Consider the following 22,585-nt stretch of genomic DNA (forward strand, 5'->3'; position numbering starts at 1 on the left):
TAAAGTCATAATCATGGGATAAAAAGTCATAATCATGGGATAAAAAGTCATAATCATGGGACAAAAATTATAATCATGGGATAAAAAGTCATAATCATGAGATAAAGTCATAATCATGGGATAAAAAATCATAATCCTGTGATAAAAAGTCATAATCATGGGATAAAAAATCATAATCATGGGATTAAAAAGTCATAATAATGAGATAAAGACATAATCATGGGATAAAAATCATAATCATGGGATAAAAGTCATAATCATGGGATAAAAAGTCATAATCATGGGATAAAAAGTCATAATCATGGGATAAAAATTATAATCATGGGATAAAAAGTCATAATCATGAGATAAAGTCATAATCATGGGATAAAAAATCATAATCCTGGGATAAAAAGTCATAATCATGGGATAAAAAAATCATAATCATGGGATAAAAAGTTATAATAATGAGATAAAGACATAATCATGGGATAAAAATCATAATCATGGGATAAAAAGTCATAATCATGAGATAAAATCATAATCATGGGATAAAAAGTCATAATCACGGGATAAAAAATCATAATCATGGGATAAAAAGTCATGAGATAAAGTCAATCATGGGATAGAAATCATAATCATGGGATAAAAAGTCATAATCATGAGATAAAGTCATAATCATGGGATAAAAATCATAATAATGGGATAAAAATCATAATCATGGAATAAAAAGTCATAATCATAAGATAAAGTCATAATCATGGGATAAAAAAATCATAATCATGGGATAAAAAGTCATAATCATGGGATAAAAAATCATAATCATGGGATAAAAAGTCATAATCATGAGATAAAGTCATAATCATGGGATAAAAATCATAATCATGGGATAAAAAGTCATAATCATGAGATAAAGTCATAATCATGGGATACAAAATCATAATCATGGGGTAAAAAGTCGTAATCATGAGACAAAGTCATAATCATGGGATGAAAATCATAATCATGGGATAAAAAGTCATAATCATGAGATAAAAACATAATCATGGGATAAAAAGTCATAATCACGGGATAAAAAAATCATAATCACGGGATAAAAAATCATCATCATGGGATAACAAGTCATAATCATGGGATAAAAAAATCATAATCATGGGATAAAAAGTCATAATCATGAGATAAAGTCAATCATGGGATAGAAATCATAATCATGGGATAAAAAGTCATAATCATGAGATAAAGTCATAATCATGGGATAAAAAATTATAATCATGAGATAAAGTCATAATCATGGGATAAAAATCATAATAATGGGATAAAAAGTCATAATATTGGGATAAAAAGTCATAATCATGGGATAAAAAGTCATAATCATGGGATAAAAAGTCATAATCATGGGATAAAAAGTCATAATCGTGGGATAAAAAGTGGTATTATGAGCTCATCATCAGGATTAGTGTAAAGGTGGCTTCACAACTGATAATGTGTTTGCAAATTCACATGGAATTATATATTTTGTAACTTTTTATCTAATAATTATTACTTTTAATCTAACATTTTTTATTTTCTTATTTCATAATTTTGACCTTTTATCTCATGAGTTTTTATCTCATAATTATGACTTGAAATCTCATAATTTTGACTTTTTATCTCATAATTATGAGTTTTTACCTCATCAGCATGACTTTTTATCTTATAATTAAAAAATGTTCAACCCATAATTTCAACTTTATCTTTTAATTGTGACTTTTTATCTAATAATTATTACTTTTAATCTAATATTTTTGATTTTCTTATTTCATGATTATGAGTTTTTATCTCATAATTATGGGTTTTTATCTCATAATTACAATTTGAAATCTCATAATTTTGACTTTTTATTTCATAATTATGAGTTTTTACCTCATCAGCATGACTTTTTCTCTTAATTAAATGTTTTTTTATCTCATAATTTCAACTTTATTTCTTAATTGTGACTTTTTATCTCATAATTTACTTTCCTATCATAATTATGACTTAATCTCATAATTATGACCTAATTTCATAATTTTGACTCTTATCTCAGAGTTTTTTATCTTATAATTTTGAGGTTTATTTTATCTCATAATTATGAGTTTTTACCTTATGTGACTTTTAATATTTTTTATTTTATTATTTCACAATTTTGACCTTTTATCTCATGAGTTTTTATCTCATAATGAATTTTTATCTAATAATTATGACTTCAAATCTCATCACTTTGACTTTTTATCTCATAATTATGAGTTTTTACCTCATCAGCGTGACTTTTTATCTTATAATTAAAAAATTTTCATCCCATAATTTAAACTTTATCTTTTGTGACTTTTTATCTCATAGTTATGACTTTTAATCTATTATTTTTGATGTTTTTATTTCATAATTTTGACTTTTTATCTCATGAGTTTTTATCTCATAATTATGACTTGAAATCTCATAATTTTGATTTATCTCATAATTATGAGTTTTTTACTTCATCAGCATGACTTTTCATCTTATAATTAAAAAAAATTCATTATCTTTTAATTGTGACTTTTTATCTAATAATTATGACTTTTAATGTATTATTTTTGATTTTCTTATTTCATAATTATGAGTTTATATCTCATAATTATGAGTTTTTATCTCATAATTTTGACTTTTTATCTCATAATTATGAGTTTTTACCTCATCAGCATGACTTTTTATCTTATAATTTCAATTTTTTTATCTCATAATTTCAACTTTATATCTTAATTGTTACTTTTTATCTCATGATTTACTTTCCTATCATAATTATGACTTAATATCATATTTTTAATCTCATAATTATGACTTAATTTCATAATTTTGACTTTCTTATCTCATAATTTAGAGTTTTTTATCTCTCACTTTTGAGGTTTATTTTATCTCATAATTGAGTTTTTACCTCATGTGACTTTTTATCTCATAATTATGAGTTTTTACCTCATCAGCGTGACTTTTTATCTCATAGTTATGACTTTTAATCTAACATTTTTTATTTTCTTATTTCATAATTTTGACCTTTTATCCCATGAGTTTTTATCTCATAATTATGACTTGAAATCTCATAATTTTGACTTTTTATCTCATAATTATAAGTTTTTACTTCATCAGCATGACTTTTTATCTTATAATTAAAAAAAATGAATCCCATAATTTCAACTTTATCTTTTAATTGTGACATTTATCTATTAATTATGACTTTTAATCAAATATTTTTTATTTTTCTTATTTCATAATTATGACTTTTTATCTCATAATTATGAGTTTTTATCTCATTATTTTTACTTTTTATCTCATGAGTTTTTACCTCATCAGCATGACTTTTTATCTTATAATTTCAAATTTTTTATCTCATAATTTCAACTTTATATCTTAATTGTGACTTTTTATCTCATGATTTACTTTCCTATAATATTTATGACTTAATCTCATAATTATTTTTAATCTCATAATTATGATTTAATTTCATAATTTTGACTTTCTTATCTCATAATTTAGAGTTTTTTATTTATTTCATAATTTTGAGGTTTATTTTATCTCATAATTATGAGTTTTTACCTCATGTGACTTTTTATCTCATAATTATGACTTTTAATCTAATATTTTAGATGTTCTTATTTCATAATTTTGACCTTTTATCTCATGAGTTTTTATCTCATAATTATGACTTCAAATCTCATAATTTTGACTTTTTATCTCATAATTATGAGTTTTTACCTCATCAGCATGACTCTCTTATAATTTAAAAAAAATTCATCCCATAATTTCAACTTTATCTTTTTAAATGTGACTTTTTATCTCATAGTTATGACTTTTAATCTAATATTTTCTTATTTCATAATGAGTTTTTATCTCATAATTATGACTTTTCATCTCATAATTACGAGTTTTTACCTCATCAGCATGACTTTTTATCTTATTTCAATTGATTGATCTCATCATTTCAACTTTATTTGTTGATTGTGACTTTTTATCTCATAAATATGACTTTTAATATAATATTTTTTATTTTCTTATTTCATAATTTTGACCTTTTATCTCATGAGTTTTTATCTCATAGTTATGACTTCCAATCTCATAATTTTGACTTTTTATCTTATAATTATGAGTTTTTACCTCATCAGCATGACTTTTTATCTTATATTTTAAAATTTTTCATCTCATAATTTCAACTTTATCTTTTAATTGTGACTTTTGATCAATTATGACTTTTAATCAAATATTTCATAATGTTGACCTTTTATCTCATGAGTTTTTATCTCATAATTATGACTTTTTATCTCATAATTTTGACTTTTTATCTCATAATTATGACTTTTTATCTTATAATTTAAATTTTTTTATCTCATAATTTCAACTTTATTTCTTAATTGTGACATTTAATCTCATTATTTACTTTCCTATCTCATAATTTCAAGTTTTTTTATATCACAATTTCGACTTTTTAATCTCATAATTATTGGGTTATATTATTTTTGGAGTGGCAGAATCCTTTTTAAAGTCAAATGTGTATTTTGTCTGTCAGGAAAGTATCCCTATAGAATGCGGTGACTTTGAAGGCATCACTTGTAAGAATGGAGAGTTGGAGCTCGCCATGGCCTACAACTCCACCACTTCCTGTCTGGAGATCACAGTGGGAGCTGGCAGAGATCTCCCCTATGGAGACACCAGGAAGAAGAGGTGTCACCCGTAAGGATCGTCACACCCAATGTGTTCATGTGACCTGAATGTAACGTACAGGTGTGTGTACATGTATGTGTATATGTACATGTACAGGTATGTCAAACTGCAGGTGATGCCACCAAAGGGCAACAAGCTGAAGACGTCAGTCAAGAGGAACACCACACATCCTGTTTATAATCAACTCTTTAAAGTAAGCATGAAGATTTGAAAAAAAAAAAGGGACAAAAATGTCAAAATAAAAAACAACGACCCGAAATTGTACAATAAAATCAATCGGAACATTGCTAGAAATACTTTAATGTCATTTCCGGACTGATGAAAACTATATTCTCGTAATATGAGGACTTTTTTCTGGAATTACAACTTTCAGTTCATGACTTTTAATCGTAAGGTTTGACTGTATGCTCATAAGTTTATAACTATATTTCAAGACTTATTTTTTGTTTATTTATCGCGCGTAATATCACAACTTTATTTTCTAAATTTAACAACTTTTTTGACTTTTACGACTTTTTTTCCCACTTTAACGAAGTGTATGCCTTTATTCACAAAAATGATATTACTTTTTTTAAATAACATACAGTCTCCTTTTTTTCTTCTGAAAAAATACAGACTTTTCTTGCATTACTTTTCTGTTGTAACAATTTTTTGTCCCTATGGATTTTCAGAAAATTACAACGTTTTTCCCAGGATTATTATATGCACTTTCTCCTCCAGTTTCTTAACTTTACAACTGTCAACCTCTGCCTCCATTCTCATAACATTTTGACTTGATTTCCATAATATACAGTGAGGCTATTTTCTCAACAACAACGAAAAAAGTTTACAACTTCGTTCTCACTGTTTTATTTGATAACTTTTTAACTTTATTCCTTTTTCTAAAGATGTTGTTCATGTAATAAATGATAACTTTCTTCTCGTAATGTTAGGACTTTTATCCCAGAAACATTTATTTTTCATAAAATTACGACTTTTCTTGCATCATTACTTTTTTGTCCGACTTTAAAACTTTATTCATGAAACTTTACGATGTTTTTCTTGTTATATGACTTTACTCTCATAAAATAACGACTTCATTATTTTTGTGAATTATTATAGACTTTTTCCCCCCAATTTTTTAGCATAAATTTTTGTAGCTTTTACGAAGTGCATACCTTGAATCACAAGCACATTTCAACTTGATTTCTGTAGTAAACAGAAGGACTATTTCCTCTTACTTTTTTCTTTCACAGCTTTTGAACTTCATGACTTTTCCGAATGACTTTATTCTTGTAACAAATTGCAGCTTTATTATTTAATTATTTAGGTTAGGACTGATATCTCGGAAAAGGACTTCATGATATTACGACTTTTCTTGCTTTAAAACTTTATTTATGAAACTTTAAGATTTTCTTGTTATTATGATATGACGTTACTCATAAAATAACGTCATTATTTTTCTGAATTACTGTAGACTTTTTTTTTTTATCCAATTTTTTAGCATAACACCTTTTTTAGCTTTTACGAAGTGTATACCTCGAATCACAAGCACATTTTAACTTTATTTCAGTCATAAACAGTAGGATTATTTTCTCAAAACAAAGTCTTCCAACTTTGTTCTTACTTTTTTATTTTACATCTTTTGAACTTCATGACTTTTTTTTAATAAAATTTGAAAAATGCAGCTTTATTATTTCATTATTTATGTTAGAACTGATGTCTCGAAAACAAATGACTTCATAATATTACGACTTTCTTGCATTATTACTTTATTGTCGGACTTTAAAACTTGATTCATGAAACTATGATTTTCTTGTTATGATATGACGTTACTCTCATAAAATAACAACATCATTATTTTTCTGAATTATTATAAACTTTTTTTTCACCAATTTCTTAGCATAACTTTTTTTTAGCTTTTACGAAGTGTATACCTCGAATCACAAGCACAGGACTATTTTCTCAAAACAAAGTCTTACAACTTTGTTCTCACTTTTTTTCTTTTACATCTTTTGAACTTCATGACTTTTCCTAAAGACTTTATTGTTGTAAAAAATGTCAGCTTTATTATTTAATTATTTATGTTAGGACTGTTATCTCTCAAAAATGACTTCATAATATTACAACTTTTCTTGCATTATTACTTTTTTGTCGGACTTTATTCATGCAACTTTATGATTTTTTAGTTATATGACATTACTCTCATAAAATAACGACTTCATTACTTTTTTTTTTCCAATTTCTTAGCATAACTTTTTTTTTTAGCTTTTATGAAGTGTATGCCTCGAATCACAAAAACATTTCAACTTGATTTCAGTAGTTAAGTGTAGGAATATTTTCTCTTACTTTTTTTTTTTGCATATTTTGAACTTCATGACTTTTCCTAATGAAATTTGAAAATTGCAGCTTTATTATTTAATTATTTATGTTAGGAGTTATATCTCGGAAAAATGCCTTCATGATATTACGACTTTTCTTGCATTATTATTTTTTTTTCGGACTTTAAAACTTTATTCATGAAACGTTTTTTTTGTTATGATATGACGTTACTCTCATAAAATAACAACCTCATTATTTTTCTGAATTATTACAGACTTTTTTTGCTCCAATTTCTTAGCATAACAACTTTTTTAGCTTTTAGGAAGTGTATGCCTCGACTCACCAGCACCTTTCAACTTGATTTCAGTAGTAAACAGCAGGACTATTTTCTCTTACTTTTTTTCTTTTACATCTTTTGAACTTCATGACTTTTCCAAATGAAATTTGAAAATTGCAACTTTATTATTTAAGTATTTATTTTAGGACGGATATCTCGGAAAAATGTCTTCATGATATTACGACTTTTCTTGCATTATTATTTTTTTGTCGGACATTAAAACTTTATTCATGAAACTTTACGATTTTCTTGTTTTTATGATATGACGTTACTCATAAAATAACGACTTCATTATTTTTCTGAATTATTAGACTTTTTTTCTGAAATTTCTTAGCATAACAACTTTTTGTAGCTTTTACAAAGTGTATACCTCGACTCACCAGCACATTACAACTTGATTTCAGTAGTTAAGTGTAGGAATATTTTCTCTTACATCTTTTGAACTTCATGACTTTTCCTAATGAAATTTGAAAATTGCAGCTTTATTATTTAATTATTTATGTTAGGAGTGATATCTCGGAAAAATGCCTTCATGATATTACGACTTTTCTTGCATTATTATTATTTTTTCGGACTTTAAAACTTTATTCATGAAACGTTTTTTTTTTGTTACGATATGATGTTACTCTCATAAAATAACGACTTCATTATTTGTCTGAATTATTATAGACATTATTTTTTTCCAATTTCTTAGCATAACAACTTTTTGTAGCTTTTACGAAGTGTATACCTTGAATCACAAGCACATTTCAACTTGATTTCAGTAGTAAACAGTAGGACTATTTTCTCTTACATCCTTTGAACTTCATGACTTTTCCTAATGACTTCATTCTGGTAAAAAATTGCAGCTTTATTATTTAATTATTTATGTTAGGACTGTTATGCCGAAAAAGTGACTTCATAATATTCCGACTTTTCTAGCATTATTACTTTATTGTCGGACTTTAAAACTTTATTCATGAAACTTTACGATTTTCTTGTTACTATAATATGACGTTACTCTCATAAAATAACAACCTCATTATTTTTCTGAATTATTACAGACTTTTTTTGCTCCAATTTCTTCGCATAGCAACTTTTTTAGCTTTTGGAAGTGTATGCCTCGACTCCCCAGCACATTACAACTTGATTTCAGTTATTAACAGTAGGACTATTTTCTCTTACATCTTTTGAACTTCATGACTTTTCCAAATGAAATTTGAAAATTGCAACTTTATTATTTAAGTATTTATGTTAGGACGGATATCTCGGAAAAATGTCTTCATGATATCACGACTTTTCTTGCATTATTATTTTTTTGTCGGACATTAAAACTTTATTCATGAAACTTTACAATTTTCTTGTTTTTATGATATGACGTTACTCATAAAATAACGACTTCATTATTTTTCTGAATTATCACAGACTTTTTCTGAAATTTCTTAGCATAACAACTTTTTGTAGCTTTTACGAAGTGTATACCTCGACTCACAAGCACATTACAACTTGACTTCAGTAGTTAAGTGTAGGAATATTTTCTCTTACTTTTTTTTCTTTTACATCTTTTGAACTTCATGACTTTTCCTAATGAAATTTGAAAATTGCAGCTTTATTATTTAATTATTTATGTTAGGAGTGATATCTCGGAAAAATGCCTTCATGATATTACGACTTTTCTTGCATTATTATTTTTTTTTCGGACTTTAAAACTTTATTCATGAAACTTTGTTTTTTTTGTTATATGACGTTACTCTCATAAAATAACTTCATTATTTTTCAGAATTATAGACATTATTTTTTTCCAATTTCTTAGCATAACAACTTTTTGTAGCTTTTACGAAGTGTATACCTTGAATCACAAGCACATTTCAACTTGATTTCAGTAGTAAACAGAAGGACTATTTTCTCTTACTTGTTTCTTTTACATCTTTTGAACTTCATGACTTTTCCTAATGACTTCATTCTGGTAGAAAATTGCATCTTTATTATTTAATTATTTATGTTAGGACTGTTATCTCGGAAAAGGGACTTCATAATATTACGACTTTTCTAGCATTATTACTTTTTTGTCGGACTTTAAAACTTTATTCATGAAACTTTACGATTTTCTTGTTTTTATGATATGACGTTACTCATAAAATAACGACTTCATTATTTTTCTGAATTATTACAGACTTTTTTTCTGAAATTTCTTAGCATAACAACTTTTTGTAGCTTTTACGAAGTGTATACCTCGACTCACAAGCACATTACAACTTGATTTCAGTAGTTAAGTGTAGGAATATTTTCTCTTACTTTTTTTTCTTTTACATCTTTTGAACTTCATGACTTTTCCTAATGAAATTTGAAAATTGCAGCTTTATTATTTAATCATTTATGTTAGGAGTGATATCTCGGAAAAATGCCTTCATGATATTACAACTTTTCTTGCATTATTACTTTTTTGTCGGACTTTAAAACTTTATTCATGAAACTTTGTTTTTTTTTGTTATATGATGTTACTCTCATAAAATAACAACTTCATTATTTTTCTGAATTATAGACATTATTTTTTTCCAATTTCTTAGCATAACAACTTTTTGTAGCTTTTACGAAGTGTATACCTTGAATCACAAGCACATTTCAACTTGATTTCAGTAGTAAACAGAAGGACTATTTTCTCTTACTTTTTTCTTTTACATCTTTTGAACTTCATGACTTTTCCTAATGACCTTATTCTGATAAAAAATTACATCTTTATTATTTAATTATTTATGTTAGGACTGTTATCTCGGAAAAGTGACTTCATAATACTACGACTTTTCTTGCATTATTCCTTTTTTGTCGGACTTTAAAACTTTATTCATGAAACTTTACGATTTTTTTGTTACTATGATATGACGTTACTCTCATAAAATAACAACCTCATTATTTTTCTGAATTATTACAGACTTTATTTTCTCCAATTTCTTAGCATAACAACTTTTTTTAGCTTTTATTAAGTGTATGCCTCGACTCACCAGCACATTACAACTTGATTTCAGTAGTAAACAGCAGGACTATTTTCTCTTACTTTTTTTCTTTTACATCTTTTGAACTTCATGACTTTTCCAAATGAAATTTGAAAATTGCAACTTTATTATTTAAGGTATTTATGTTAGGACGGATATCTCGGAAAAATGTCTTCATGATATTACGACTTTTCTTGCATTATTATTTTTTTGTCGGACATTAAAACTTTATTCATGAAACTTTACGATTTTCTTGTTTTTATGATATGACGTTACTCATAAAATAACGACTTCATTATTTTTCTGAATTATTAGACTTTTTTTCTGAAATTTCTTAGCATAACAACTTTTTGTAGCTTTTACGAAGTGTATACCTCGACTCACCAGCACATTACAACTTGATATCAGTAGTTAAGTGTAGGAATATTTTCTCTTTCTTTTTTTTCTTTTACATCTTTTGAACTTCATGACTTTTTCTAATGAAATTTGAAAATTGCAGCTTTATTATTTAATTATTTATGTTAAGACTGTTACCTCGGAAAAATGACTTCATGATATTACGACTTTTCTTGCATTATTATTTTTTTGTTGTAAATTCACGACTTCATTCATATAACGATATAAGACGACAAGGTATAATCATGTTTTTCTCAGACTTACATGTATTGTGAACATTTTACATAATGTTACGGGCTTTTTCTTGTAGTTTTAATACACTACTTTCTTTTCAGCGTGGCCTTAATGAACCTGCTTAATGTCAATTTTTTGCGCCTCTTTTGATGTGCTTTTTAACAGTATCACATAGAGCGCCACCTGCTGACTGGAAAGAGACTGCAGGCTTCCGTGTGGCATTCAGGAACCCTGCACAGGAAAGTTTTTCTGGGCGAGGTCCTCATCCCATTGGATGGATGGCAACTTGAGGGCCAGGACATCCAGCGCTTCAACTGGTACCCACTGTGTCCACGGGTAAAGCAGTGAACAACAATATTGAAGCCCACATTTTAACCATACAACATGTATTAATCAGTGAAAAGTGATAAAGAATGGGCCTCTGTTTCTCCAGCAAAGAGAGTGTCCAGAGGGAGGCGCTGTGGACCTAAATGGAGGAGAACTTCTACACAGAATTCAGTCCAGCTTCAACAGTCAGTGAGAATTTGCTCTTACCGTATTTCCTTAAATTGCCCCCGGGGCGCTAATTAATTTAAGACCGGGAGAGTGGCTGTGCGCAACCCGAGGGTCCCTGGTTCAAATCCCACCTAGTACCAACCTCGTCACGTCCGTTGTGTCCTGAGCAAGACACTTCACCCTTGCTCCTGATGGGTGCTGGTTGGCGCCTTGCATGGCAGCTCCCTCCATCAGTGTGTGAATGTGTGTGTGAATGGGTAAATGTGGAAGTAGTGTCAAAGCGCTTTGAGTACCTTGAAGGTAGAAAAGCGCTATACAAGTACAACCCATTTATCATTTATTTCTCACTCCGGCACTTACTAAAGGCATGCGGTAAATTTAGGCCTGTGCTTAAAAATTTGAGTGTGATGTAAGGATACCATCATGAAAAGCACATTTCATAAAAAAAACAAAAAACGTTATTATGGTCTTACCTTTACTTATAAATGAAGTCCATGCGCAGCTCCTTCTGATCAAAAGCATCGATAACTTGTTTATAGAAGTCTTCCTTATCTTTCTTCAGTTTTAAAAGTCTCTGTCTTGATGGAGATCTTCCTTTATTACCTCCTGCTTCGATTGAAAGTCCAGTTTGGAAAACTGTTTTATTTTAGATATGTAATCCTCCATGTTAAAAGTGCAAGCAAGAGGAAAAAATAAACACACGCTGCTCACTCTTGCTGGTCCAGTTCATGGTCGGTAAGTGTGTAGCCATAGCGCGCTCTCGACTTGCAGACCGCTGCTATCAGTTAGCTCGGCTCCTCACGTGTAGTGTGGGCGACGACAGAATTATCCTCGGACAACTCCCCTTCTTGTTCTGCCCCCTGGGGGATATCTTTATCCCACCGCTGCCACTATGAAGTGTTATTGAATAAATAATACACTGGGTATTTATAACTGGAACATGCTTTATTTCAGCCCGGTTGTTTACATAGCCAGCATAAGAGTAGTGGTGTTACATCCTAAAAGGTCCGTCATATCCGTCCCAGCACATATCACGATACTTGTTGTCACTTCTTCCGCAGCAGAGTAGTCGCAAGGAGGATCACTAGCGCCCTCTACCACCAGGAGGCGGGAGTCATTTAATGACTCATATTTGACACACGCAGCTACGGTATGTTAATAAAACATAGCTGCTTACTGTTCCTTTTAGCATATTCAATAGGTTGGACCTTAAATTCTACTGAATAGCTCTTAATCTTCTTCCCTTTATGCGATTTCAAATTATTGAAATATGCCTTTTCCATTTTGAAAATGATGACAGGGGAAGTGTAACTCGTGACGTGACGAGTTTGACCCAGCGGTACTACTAAGCATGCGCTAACTATTTTGCGAAGCGAGTTTGACCCGGCTGTAATTCAAGGCAGGCGCATACTATATACCCTGCGGCAATTCAAGGAAATACGGTATATCCATTTTGTTTCACAGCTACTGTACATACAAAATATGTATAAATTACATATTAATTGTGGTATTTCATGGGGTAAGTGGCTTAAGAATCATGGTAGTAAATTGTATGATTTTAGATTATAACTAACGATGGGGGAATTGATTGATTTAAACTTTTATTAGTAGATTGTAAATGGTAACACCCGAATAAGTTTTTCAACTTGTTTAAGTCGGGGGTCCGCGTAAATCAATTCATGGAAAAAATGTAAATAGTCCAAATAATGTAAAGAATAAAATAATAGAGTATGTTCCCATGAATACAAACACTAAGTAGACGGTATAAATAGACACCAATGAGGTGATGGGTGTATGTCTGTCTGGCCTGCAGGTTATGTGTGCTTTTAATCAGAGCAATGAGTGTAAATGTTTTATAACAACCAACGCCTATTTCTTTCTCTCTCTGTGTGTGTGTGTGTGTGTGTGTGTGTGTGTGTGTGTGTGTGTGTGTGTGTGTGTGTGTGTGTAGGCGTATAATTTACCACGCTGAAAATCCATTTGCAAAGGCAAAACTTCCACATTTGGACACTTTTAACTAACTTTAACTTAACTTTTGCATATGAAGAATATAACAATAATAACTAACGCGACCCGACCTCGGTTAAGCGGAAGAAGATGGATGGATAACAATATAAACATTTCCTATGTGTTTTACATGAATATTTATGATGCATACTTATGATATAAATAGTATTTTTTAAATCAAATCTATTGCAGCCTTTTGTGGGAAGTATGATGTGTACAAACCTTTCAAAATGACTTTATTGTATGCTTTAAAATGATGTACTGTATACAGTGTACAGTTGCACACACACCCGCAAAGTTGTAATATATCTTATTACGTCAGATTAGCTTTATTCTTGAAGGCAACTACTTTTTTTCCTAATAACTGAAATAGGCCTTAAATATAGTATTAGATTAAGTTAAGGTTGAGTTGGAGTACCACTGATAATTATGAAAGTCATCTCGGCATTTTAGGGCAGCACGGTGGCACATAGTCGTCCTGGGTTCAATCTCGGGCTTGGGATCTTTCTGTGTGGAGTTTGCATGTTCGTCTCCGGGTACTCCGGCTCCCTCCCACTTCCAAAGACATGCACCTGGGGATAGGCCCCTCCCACCTCCAAAGACATGCACCTGGGGATAGGCCCCTCCCACCTCCAAAGACATGCACCTGGGGATAGGCCCCTCCCACTTCCAAAGACATGCACCTGGGGATAGGCCCCTCCCACCTCCAAAGACATGCACCTGGAGATAGGCCCCTCCCACCTCTAAAGACATGCACCTGGGGATAGGCCCCTCCCACCTCCAAAGACATGCACCTGGGGATAGGCCCCTCCCACCTCCAAAGACATGCACCTGGGGATAGGTTGATTGGCAACACTAAATGGTCCCTAGTGTATGAATGTTGCTGCGATGAGGTGCCCACTTGTCCAGGGTGTACCGCGCCTTCCGTGCAAATGCAGCTGAGATAGGCTCCAAAAGGGACAAGCGGTAGAAAATGGATGGAGCTCTGCATTTTACCCATCCCCTTGTTTTGTTTTTTTGTTTTTTTAGTACCACTGATAGTCAGGCACACACTATGTGTGGTGAAATGAACCTCTGCATTTGACCCCTTGTTCACCCCCAGGGAGGTGAGGGGAGCAGTAAGCAGCAGCGGCGGCCGCTCCTGGGAATCACTTTTGGTGATTTAACCCCCAATTCCAACCCTTGATGCTGAGTGCCAGGCAGGGAGGTAATGGCTCCCATTTTTATAGTCTTTGGTATGACTCGGCCGGGGTTTGAACTCTGGACCTACCCATCTCAGGGCGGACACTCAACCCACAAGGCCACTGCGCAGGATTAATTTACTTTTCAATAGTCATAAGACAGAAGAAAAGAATGTTTCCCTTATTTATATATATATTTTTGAAGGGAGCAGAGTTCTTTGATTACATGTTTATATATACAAATTGTATATTAGAATATTGGGTTAATTTACAAATTATTACAATTTATTATTTTTGCAAAGCTATAATTTTTTTTTATATGGTTATAGTTTTTGCAGGACTCAGGGAGTTTATTTTACTTCTTTATTATATTATGTTATATAATAGTGTACCTACAGGACTGTCTCAGAAAATTTGAATATTGTGATAAAGTCTTTTATTTTCTGTAATGCAACTAAAAACATGAAAATGTCATACATTCTGGATTCATTACACATCAACTGAAATATTGCAAGCCCTTTATTATTTCAGTATTGCTGATTATGGCATACAGCTTAAGAAAAGTCAAAAATGTTATCTCGAAAAATTTGAATATTTTCTCAGACCAAGTTAAAAAAAAGATTTATAACAGCAAAACAAAATCACATATTTAAAAATGTCAATTAATGCACTCAGTACTTGGTTGGGAATCCTTTTGCACGGATTACTGCATCAATGCGGCGTGGCATGGAGGCAATTAGCCTGTGACACTGCTGAGGTGTTATGGATGCCCAGGATGCTTCAAGAGCGGCCTTCAGCTCATTTGCATTATTGGGTCTAGTGTTTTTCAGCTTCTTCTTCACAATACCCCACAAATTCACCCAACTACGTTTTTCAACTTGTTTAAGTCGGGGCCCACGTTAATCAATTCATGGTAAAAAGACAGTTTGAAGAAATAGTAAATGCCATGACCCGGATTCAAACCGGGGTTACTCCGGCCACAACAAAGAGTACTAACCACTACGATCACGGCTGATCACAACTGAATTGTTGAGTAGTCTTAGAAAGGCTTCCTCACTTCCTAGTAGGGACACACACTTAGATTGGTAAGATCTATTCTAGCTGCTCGTGCCAAGACACCAACTATTTATACTCCAACACGAGGAGGGTGTGCCCGGGCAAGAATGGTTCAGCCTTATTTTAGTGAACAAAAGAAAAACAAATGTTGAGATGCAAAAGAGCAAACATTTTTGTCAATGCAACGGCAGTGTTTAAAATGGAAGTGTCCCTCGCTAGCATTAGGGTGTACAGTATGTGTGGCAAAATGATCGCTGATTATATCATAGATCACTTTTGCCATCTTGATATCACAAAAAGAAACTAAGATGACTAATGCAGTGTATGATTTCATTAGATTAAAATGTATTCATTTACTTTTCTTCTGTCATTATTACAATTGTTGTAAAGCATCTTTTTCCCTCATAATTGTGCATTTTTTATTTGAATTGTTTTTTTTTTTGCAGGAAGCAGCCTTTTTTTAATCATGCATTTGTATGTTGCTTATTAGAATATGTTAGAATGCCTCAGATAGTTTAGTTCATTTTTTTTCTTCAATTAATAAATTGTATTATCATACAGCTATGACACTTAAGAAAATGTGGTTATAATTTATGCAGGACGCAGGAGTTTTGATATGGTTTTCATATTACATTAAATTAACACATTTACTGAAAGAAAATACTAATAATAAATATTGTCTATCCATATCAATATAAACACAAACAAAATATAAGTATTTTGTGATTAATTAGTACTTTTATATACATTTACTAAATGTATGTTTAGTTATATCATATATGGGCACATTTTAAATATATATATGTGTGTGTGTGTACTGTACAATATATATATATATATATATATATATATATATATATATATATATATATATATATATATATATATATATGTGTATAAATGTGTATATATATGTGTGTATATATAAGTGTATATACATATATATATATATATCCATCCATAAATTTTCTACCGCTTATTCCCTTTTGGGGTCGCGGGTGGCGCTGGCGCCTATCTCGGCGCCTATCTCAGCTACAATCGGGCAGAAGGCGGGGTACACCCTGGACAAGTCGCCACCTCATCGCAGGGCCAACACAGATAGACAGACAACATTCACACTCACATTCACACACTAGGGCCAATTTAGTGTTGCCAATCAACCTATCCCCAGGTGCATGTCTTTGGAAGTGGGAGGAAGCCGGAGTACCCGGAGGGAACCCACGCATTCACGCGGAGAACATGCAAACTCCACACAGAAAGATCCCGAGCCTGGATTTGAACCCAGGACTGCAGGAACTTTGTATTGTGAGGCAGACGCACTAACCCCTCTGCCACCGTGAAGCCCTATATATATATATATATATATATATATACACACACACACACACACACACACACACACACACACGCATATAGGATATAACGAAACATACATTTACTATGATTTATAAATGTAAACAAACATTTAATACACAATGTATGTAAAAATACTAATTAATCACAAAATATTCATATATTGTATTTATTCAATACCTTTCTACTGTATACCATCAATACTACCTATATTTACTAAAAGTAAATAAGTAATCTAATAATGTAACTGATAATATGAACACAAACAAAATATAGGCATTGTGTGATTTATAGTATTTGTATTTATGTAGTTTTTTAAATGTATGTTTAGGTATTTTATGTATATAAATAACTATAATTTATAAATGTGTACATACATTTAATACATGATGTATGTAAAAAAAAAAAACAATCACAAAATATATACACAACAAAAAAAGTTTAATATTTAATCCATTTATAATTAATGAATAATACCTTTATTCACAGAAAGTAAATGAAGTAGTTTTTGCAGGACACAGGAGTTTTTATTTAGATTTCATATTACATGAAATTACTCAAATTATTCCGACAGTTTGGATTGGTTGCCATCAAGGTATGAACAAAAAAATAAAAATGCCTAATACAGTATAAGATGTATTTGAAGTTGTACATTTGGACAATTGGGAGCGCCGTGTGCGCACACACACACACACGTTCCCTCTCTGGTTTTGTAGCGCTACAAAAAAACAACACATTTTTTGGCGATGTGTGGTGATGTCATGGACTGTAAGCAACACCTGAAATAGTGCAGAGAAAATGGCTGCAAAGATTGCATACAGGCACTTACACTATGCCAGAATTGTGTATTTTTTGGTAATCGTACAACAACACTAGGGGTGTGTGATTTGCGTATTGCCTTTGGAGCAGGCAGACGACACATGAAAGGGCAGAGGTGCCAAACTAATCTTTGTAAGGGTTATGGCTCCCCTTTAAAAGGCCAAATGTGGATACATACTGTATGAATGTAAATGTATCAGAGTTTTCTTACACAATTTGCAAAGGCAACTGTTTTTATTATCATATTTTCTTATAAATTGATGGTTAACTAAATGCTTTTGAAATAGTAAGTCAAGATGACGAGAACGTACCTGAGTGTTTATTATTGATAAGTACATCAAAAAAAAAAAATGCAGTGAACATCAGATAATATTAAATTGCATATATTCTACAAAATAGAAAGAACAAATACATTTAGCCAGAATGTGCTTTTTTATTTTAAAAGCCACGTAAATAACTTGGTGGGCACATAAAATGACACAAAATTATGTGTTGGGCGGCGGGCCATATAAAATAATTTGGCAGGCCGCATTTAAAGATGTGCCTGCCCAGATTAAAATGATGTGGCAGACTACATTAAATGATGTGGCAGGTCACATTAGAATGATCTGGCATGCCATGGTAAAACTATGGGACTGGTCACATTCAAATGACGTGGTGGTTCACGGTAAAAATGATGTGGCGGGCGACGTTAAATAAAGTGGCTGACCACATAATATCAAGTAGCGGCCACAAAAAACTTATGTAGCGGACCACATAAAACTATGTGGCTGACCACGTAAAATAACGTGGCGGACCACATAAAATGATGTGGCCAAATTAATATTATGTAGTGGACCACATAAAAATATGTGACTGACCACTTAAAATTATGTGGCGGCCACAGTAAAATGATGTAGCAGACCCCATAAAATGATGTGGCGGCCACAATAAAAGTATTTAGCGGACCACATAAAAGGAGTTGGCTGACCACGTAAAATGATGTGGAGGCCACAAAATTATGTAGCAGACCACATAAAATTATGCAGCGGCCACAATAATATTATGTAGCTGACCACATAAAATAATGTGGAGGCCACGATAAAATGATGTAGCGAACCACATACAATTATGTGGCTGACCACGTAAAATGATGTGGAGGCCACAATAAAAATCTGCCTGCCCATCATTTTAAAAGTACCACATAAAATTATGCAGCAGCCACAATAATATTATGTAGCCGACCACGTAAAATTATGTAGCGGACCAAATAAAATTTTGTGGCTGACGACGTAAAATGATGTGGAGACCACAATAATATTATGTGGAGGCCACAATAATATTATGTAATCCACCACATAAAATTATGTAGTGGACCACATAAAATTATGTGGCTGACCACGTAAAATTATGTGGAGGCCACAATAATATTATGTAACTGACAACATAAAATTATGTAGCGGACCACATAAAATGATGTGGAGGCCATGATAAATTATGTAGCGGACCACATAAAATTATGCTGCGGCCACAATAATATTATGTGGAGGCCACAATAATATTATGTAGCGGACCACATAAAATTATGTAGCGGACCACATAAAATTATGCAGCGGCCACAATAATATTATGTAACCGACCACATAAAATTATGTAGTGGACAACATAAAATTATGTGGCTGACCACGTAAAGTGATGTGGAGGCCACAATAATATTATGTAACCGACCACATAAAATTATGTAGCGGACGACATAAAATGATGTGGAGGCCATGATAAATTATGTAGCGGACGACATAAAATGATGTGGAGGCCATGATAAATTATGTAGCGGACTACATAAAATTATGCTGCGGCCACAATAATATTATGTGGAGGCCACAATAATATTATGTAGCGGACCACATAAAATTATGTAGTGGACCACGTAAAATTATGCAGCGGCCACAATAATATTATGTAGCCGACCACATAAAATTATGTAGTGGACCACGTAAAATTATGCAGCGGCCACAATAATATTATGTAGCCGACCACATAAAATGATGTGGCTGACCACGTAAAATGATGTGGAGGCCACATAAAGTTATGCTGCGGCCACAATAATATTATGTAGCGGACCACATAAAAAATGTGGAGGCCACATTAAAATTATATAGCGCACCACTTAAAATTATACTGCAACCACATAAAATGATGTGGAGGCCACAATAAAATTATGTAGTGGACCACATAAAGTTATGCTGCGGCCACAATAATATTATGTAGCTGACCACATAAAATGACAGGGCTGACCGTGTAAAATGATGTGGAGGCCATTATAAAATTATATAGCCGACCACTTAAAATTATACTGCAACCACATAAAATGATGTGGAGGCCACAATAAAATTATGTAGTGGGCCACATAAAGTTATGCTGCGGCCACAATAATATTATGTAGCGGACCACATAAAATGAGAGGGCTGACCATGTAAAATGATGTAGAGGCCACAATAAAATTATGTAGTAGGCCACGTAAAATTATGCTGCAACCACATAAAATGTGGCGGCCACAATAAATGGTTGTAGCGGACCACATAAAATGATGTGGCGGACCACATAAAATGATGTGGCGGACCACATAAAATGACGTGGAAAGCCACATTAGAATGATGTGATGAGCCACAATAAAATGTTTGGTTGGGCAGCTTAGGCCTTGAGTTTGACAGCTGTGTCACAGGGCGTGCATATTTGTTTACTTTTTAATTGCAACCAATCAATTGTACTTGTGAATATACTCTGATGCATAATCATGTTGTTTTTATTGGCAAAATGTGCGTTCAAATACAAAACATTCATGTCTGTTCCAGTATTTGTTGGCTATTGTTGCTGCTGAATTCAAATATTTTAAAAACATTCCCTTCCGGCACCTCTCGCTTAAAAAAAAAAAAAGGGTTTTGGGGGATTTTTGCCGACAACAAACGCCACAAAGAGACTCTCTGCCTCCTGATGTCAGCCAAGTGTACTATGTCATGTAACGGCCTGTTGTGTCTATTATGATACATTTAAAAAACAGCGGCGCAATAATTTACAATTCCACATCATCTACTGATCTGAAAGTAAAAGCGAGGAACATGTTTTCGATATACATTGATATAAATTGCCATCATTAAGTTGCAGAAATATACAAACCAAATGACATCCCCTTTAGTTAATGTCCCCTGTACTTTATAAATATTCAAACTGGCCGTGAATTTACTGAATGAAACACGACGACGTTCATTGTGTCGCCCCTTCTGAGTGCTCGCTGCGATTTTGTGACTCGGTGGAGTGGACTCAGTCACACAAAGAAGATAAAGCAGTTTGAGCAAGCAGGAAGGGTTACAAGTACGAGTCCCGGGTACCTTTATTTATAAGGCTTCGAACTCGTCGATCCTTTGCTTGGTGTTGCCCTGCCGGATCTGCCGCAGGGTTTTGTACTTGTCTCGGCCGGCCCGCACGTTCTCGGAGTGGAGGAGGTCGTTCTTGGTGTTCTTGGAATCGTCCCGGGCGTGGGCCAGCTCGGCGGTCAGCGCCTGAGGAGAGACGACACATGGCCACAGCGTTCATTCAGGCGGGCAGAGCAGGGCAGTGTTTTTCAACCCGTTTTTGAGCCAAGGCACATTTTTTTCATTGAAAAAATCCCGAGGCACACCACCAGCCGAAATCAAATAATAACGATACTCAGCAGCCGATATTAACGATACAAAGTTGTTGTCGCAATTGTTGGATATGACTTTAAAGCATAACCAAGCATGCATGACTATAGCTCTTGTCTCAAAGTAGGTGTACTGTCACCACCTGTCACATCACACCCTGACTTATTTGCACTTTTTTGCTGTTTTCCTGTGTGAAGTTTTTACTTCTTGTATTGTGCTACTATTTTGGTGGCTTTTTCCTCTTTGTTTGGTATTTTCCTGAAGCATTTTAATGTCTTCCTTTGAGCGATATTTCCCACAAATACCGTATTTCCTTGAATTGCCGCCGAGTATATAGTTTGATTGATTGATTGATACTTTTATTAGTAGATTGCACAGTACAGTACATATTCCATACAATTGACCACTAAATGGTAACACCCCAATAATTTTTTCAACTTGGTTAAGTCGGGGCCCACGTAAATCAATTCATGGTAAGTATGGTAAGTAAGTATAGTAAGTAGTATGCGCCTGCCTAGAATTACTGCCGGGTCAAACTCGTTTCGCAAAATAATTAGCACATGCTTACCATTACCGCCGGCTCAGGATTAACGCCGGGTCAAACTCGTTACGCAAAATATTGTTTTTATTAGCGCATGTCTAGAATTTCCGCCGGGTCAAACTCGTCACGTCACGAGTGACACTTCACCTGTCATCATTTTCAAAATGGAGGAGGCTGATTTCAATAATTTGAAATGGCATAAAGGGAAGGAGATTAAGAGATAATCACTAGGATTTAAGGTCCAAGCTATTGAATATGCTAAAAAGAACAGTAAGCAGCTATATTTTATTAATATACCATAGCTGCGTGTGTCAAATATGAGTCATTAAATGACTCCCGCCTCCTGGTGGTAGAGGGCGCTAGTGATCCTTCTTGCGACTACTCGGCTGCAAAAGAAGTAACAACAAGCAGCAAGAGTGAGCAGCGATCGTTTAACATGGAGGATTACATATCTAAAATTAAACAGTTTTCTAAACTGGACTTTCAATCGAAGCAGGAGGTAGTAAAGGAAGATCTCCATCGAGACAGAGAGATTTTTAAAACTGAAGAAAGAT

At 32.7% G+C, this 22,585-nt stretch overlaps 2 protein-coding genes across 4 annotated transcripts in view; one reads left to right on the plus strand and one right to left on the minus strand.

Annotated features, from left to right (window-relative positions):
* sytl3 (synaptotagmin-like 3) overlaps nucleotides 1-22,585 on the plus strand; it is a 43,351-nt gene that overhangs the window by 18,795 nt on the left and 1,971 nt on the right. For 2 of the 3 annotated variants that reach the window (XM_061886002.1, XM_061886001.1), the window contains exons 10-13: nucleotides 4,529-4,692; nucleotides 4,780-4,876; nucleotides 11,086-11,256; nucleotides 11,354-11,432. In XM_061886002.1, coding sequence (XP_061741986.1) covers nucleotides 4,529-4,692; nucleotides 4,780-4,876; nucleotides 11,086-11,256; nucleotides 11,354-11,432 — 511 coding nt within the window. Of the gene's footprint in view, nucleotides 1-4,528; nucleotides 4,693-4,779; nucleotides 4,877-11,085; nucleotides 11,257-11,353; nucleotides 11,433-14,524; nucleotides 14,630-22,585 lie in introns of all 3 variants that reach the window. The other variant, XM_061886004.1, reaches the window with a different exon arrangement.
* The window catches only part of ezrb (ezrin b), a 92,286-nt gene continuing 90,291 nt past the window's right edge, over nucleotides 20,591-22,585 (minus strand). Inside the window, exon 13 of the mRNA XM_061885997.1 lies at nucleotides 20,591-21,367. Within this exon, the coding sequence (XP_061741981.1) occupies nucleotides 21,203-21,367 (165 nt within the window). The 3' untranslated portion in view covers nucleotides 20,591-21,202. The remainder of the gene's footprint in view (nucleotides 21,368-22,585) is intronic.

Source organism: Nerophis ophidion, linkage group LG24 (genome assembly GCF_033978795.1).
Source record: "Nerophis ophidion isolate RoL-2023_Sa linkage group LG24, RoL_Noph_v1.0, whole genome shotgun sequence".
Lineage (NCBI taxonomy): Eukaryota > Metazoa > Chordata > Actinopteri > Syngnathiformes > Syngnathidae > Nerophis > Nerophis ophidion.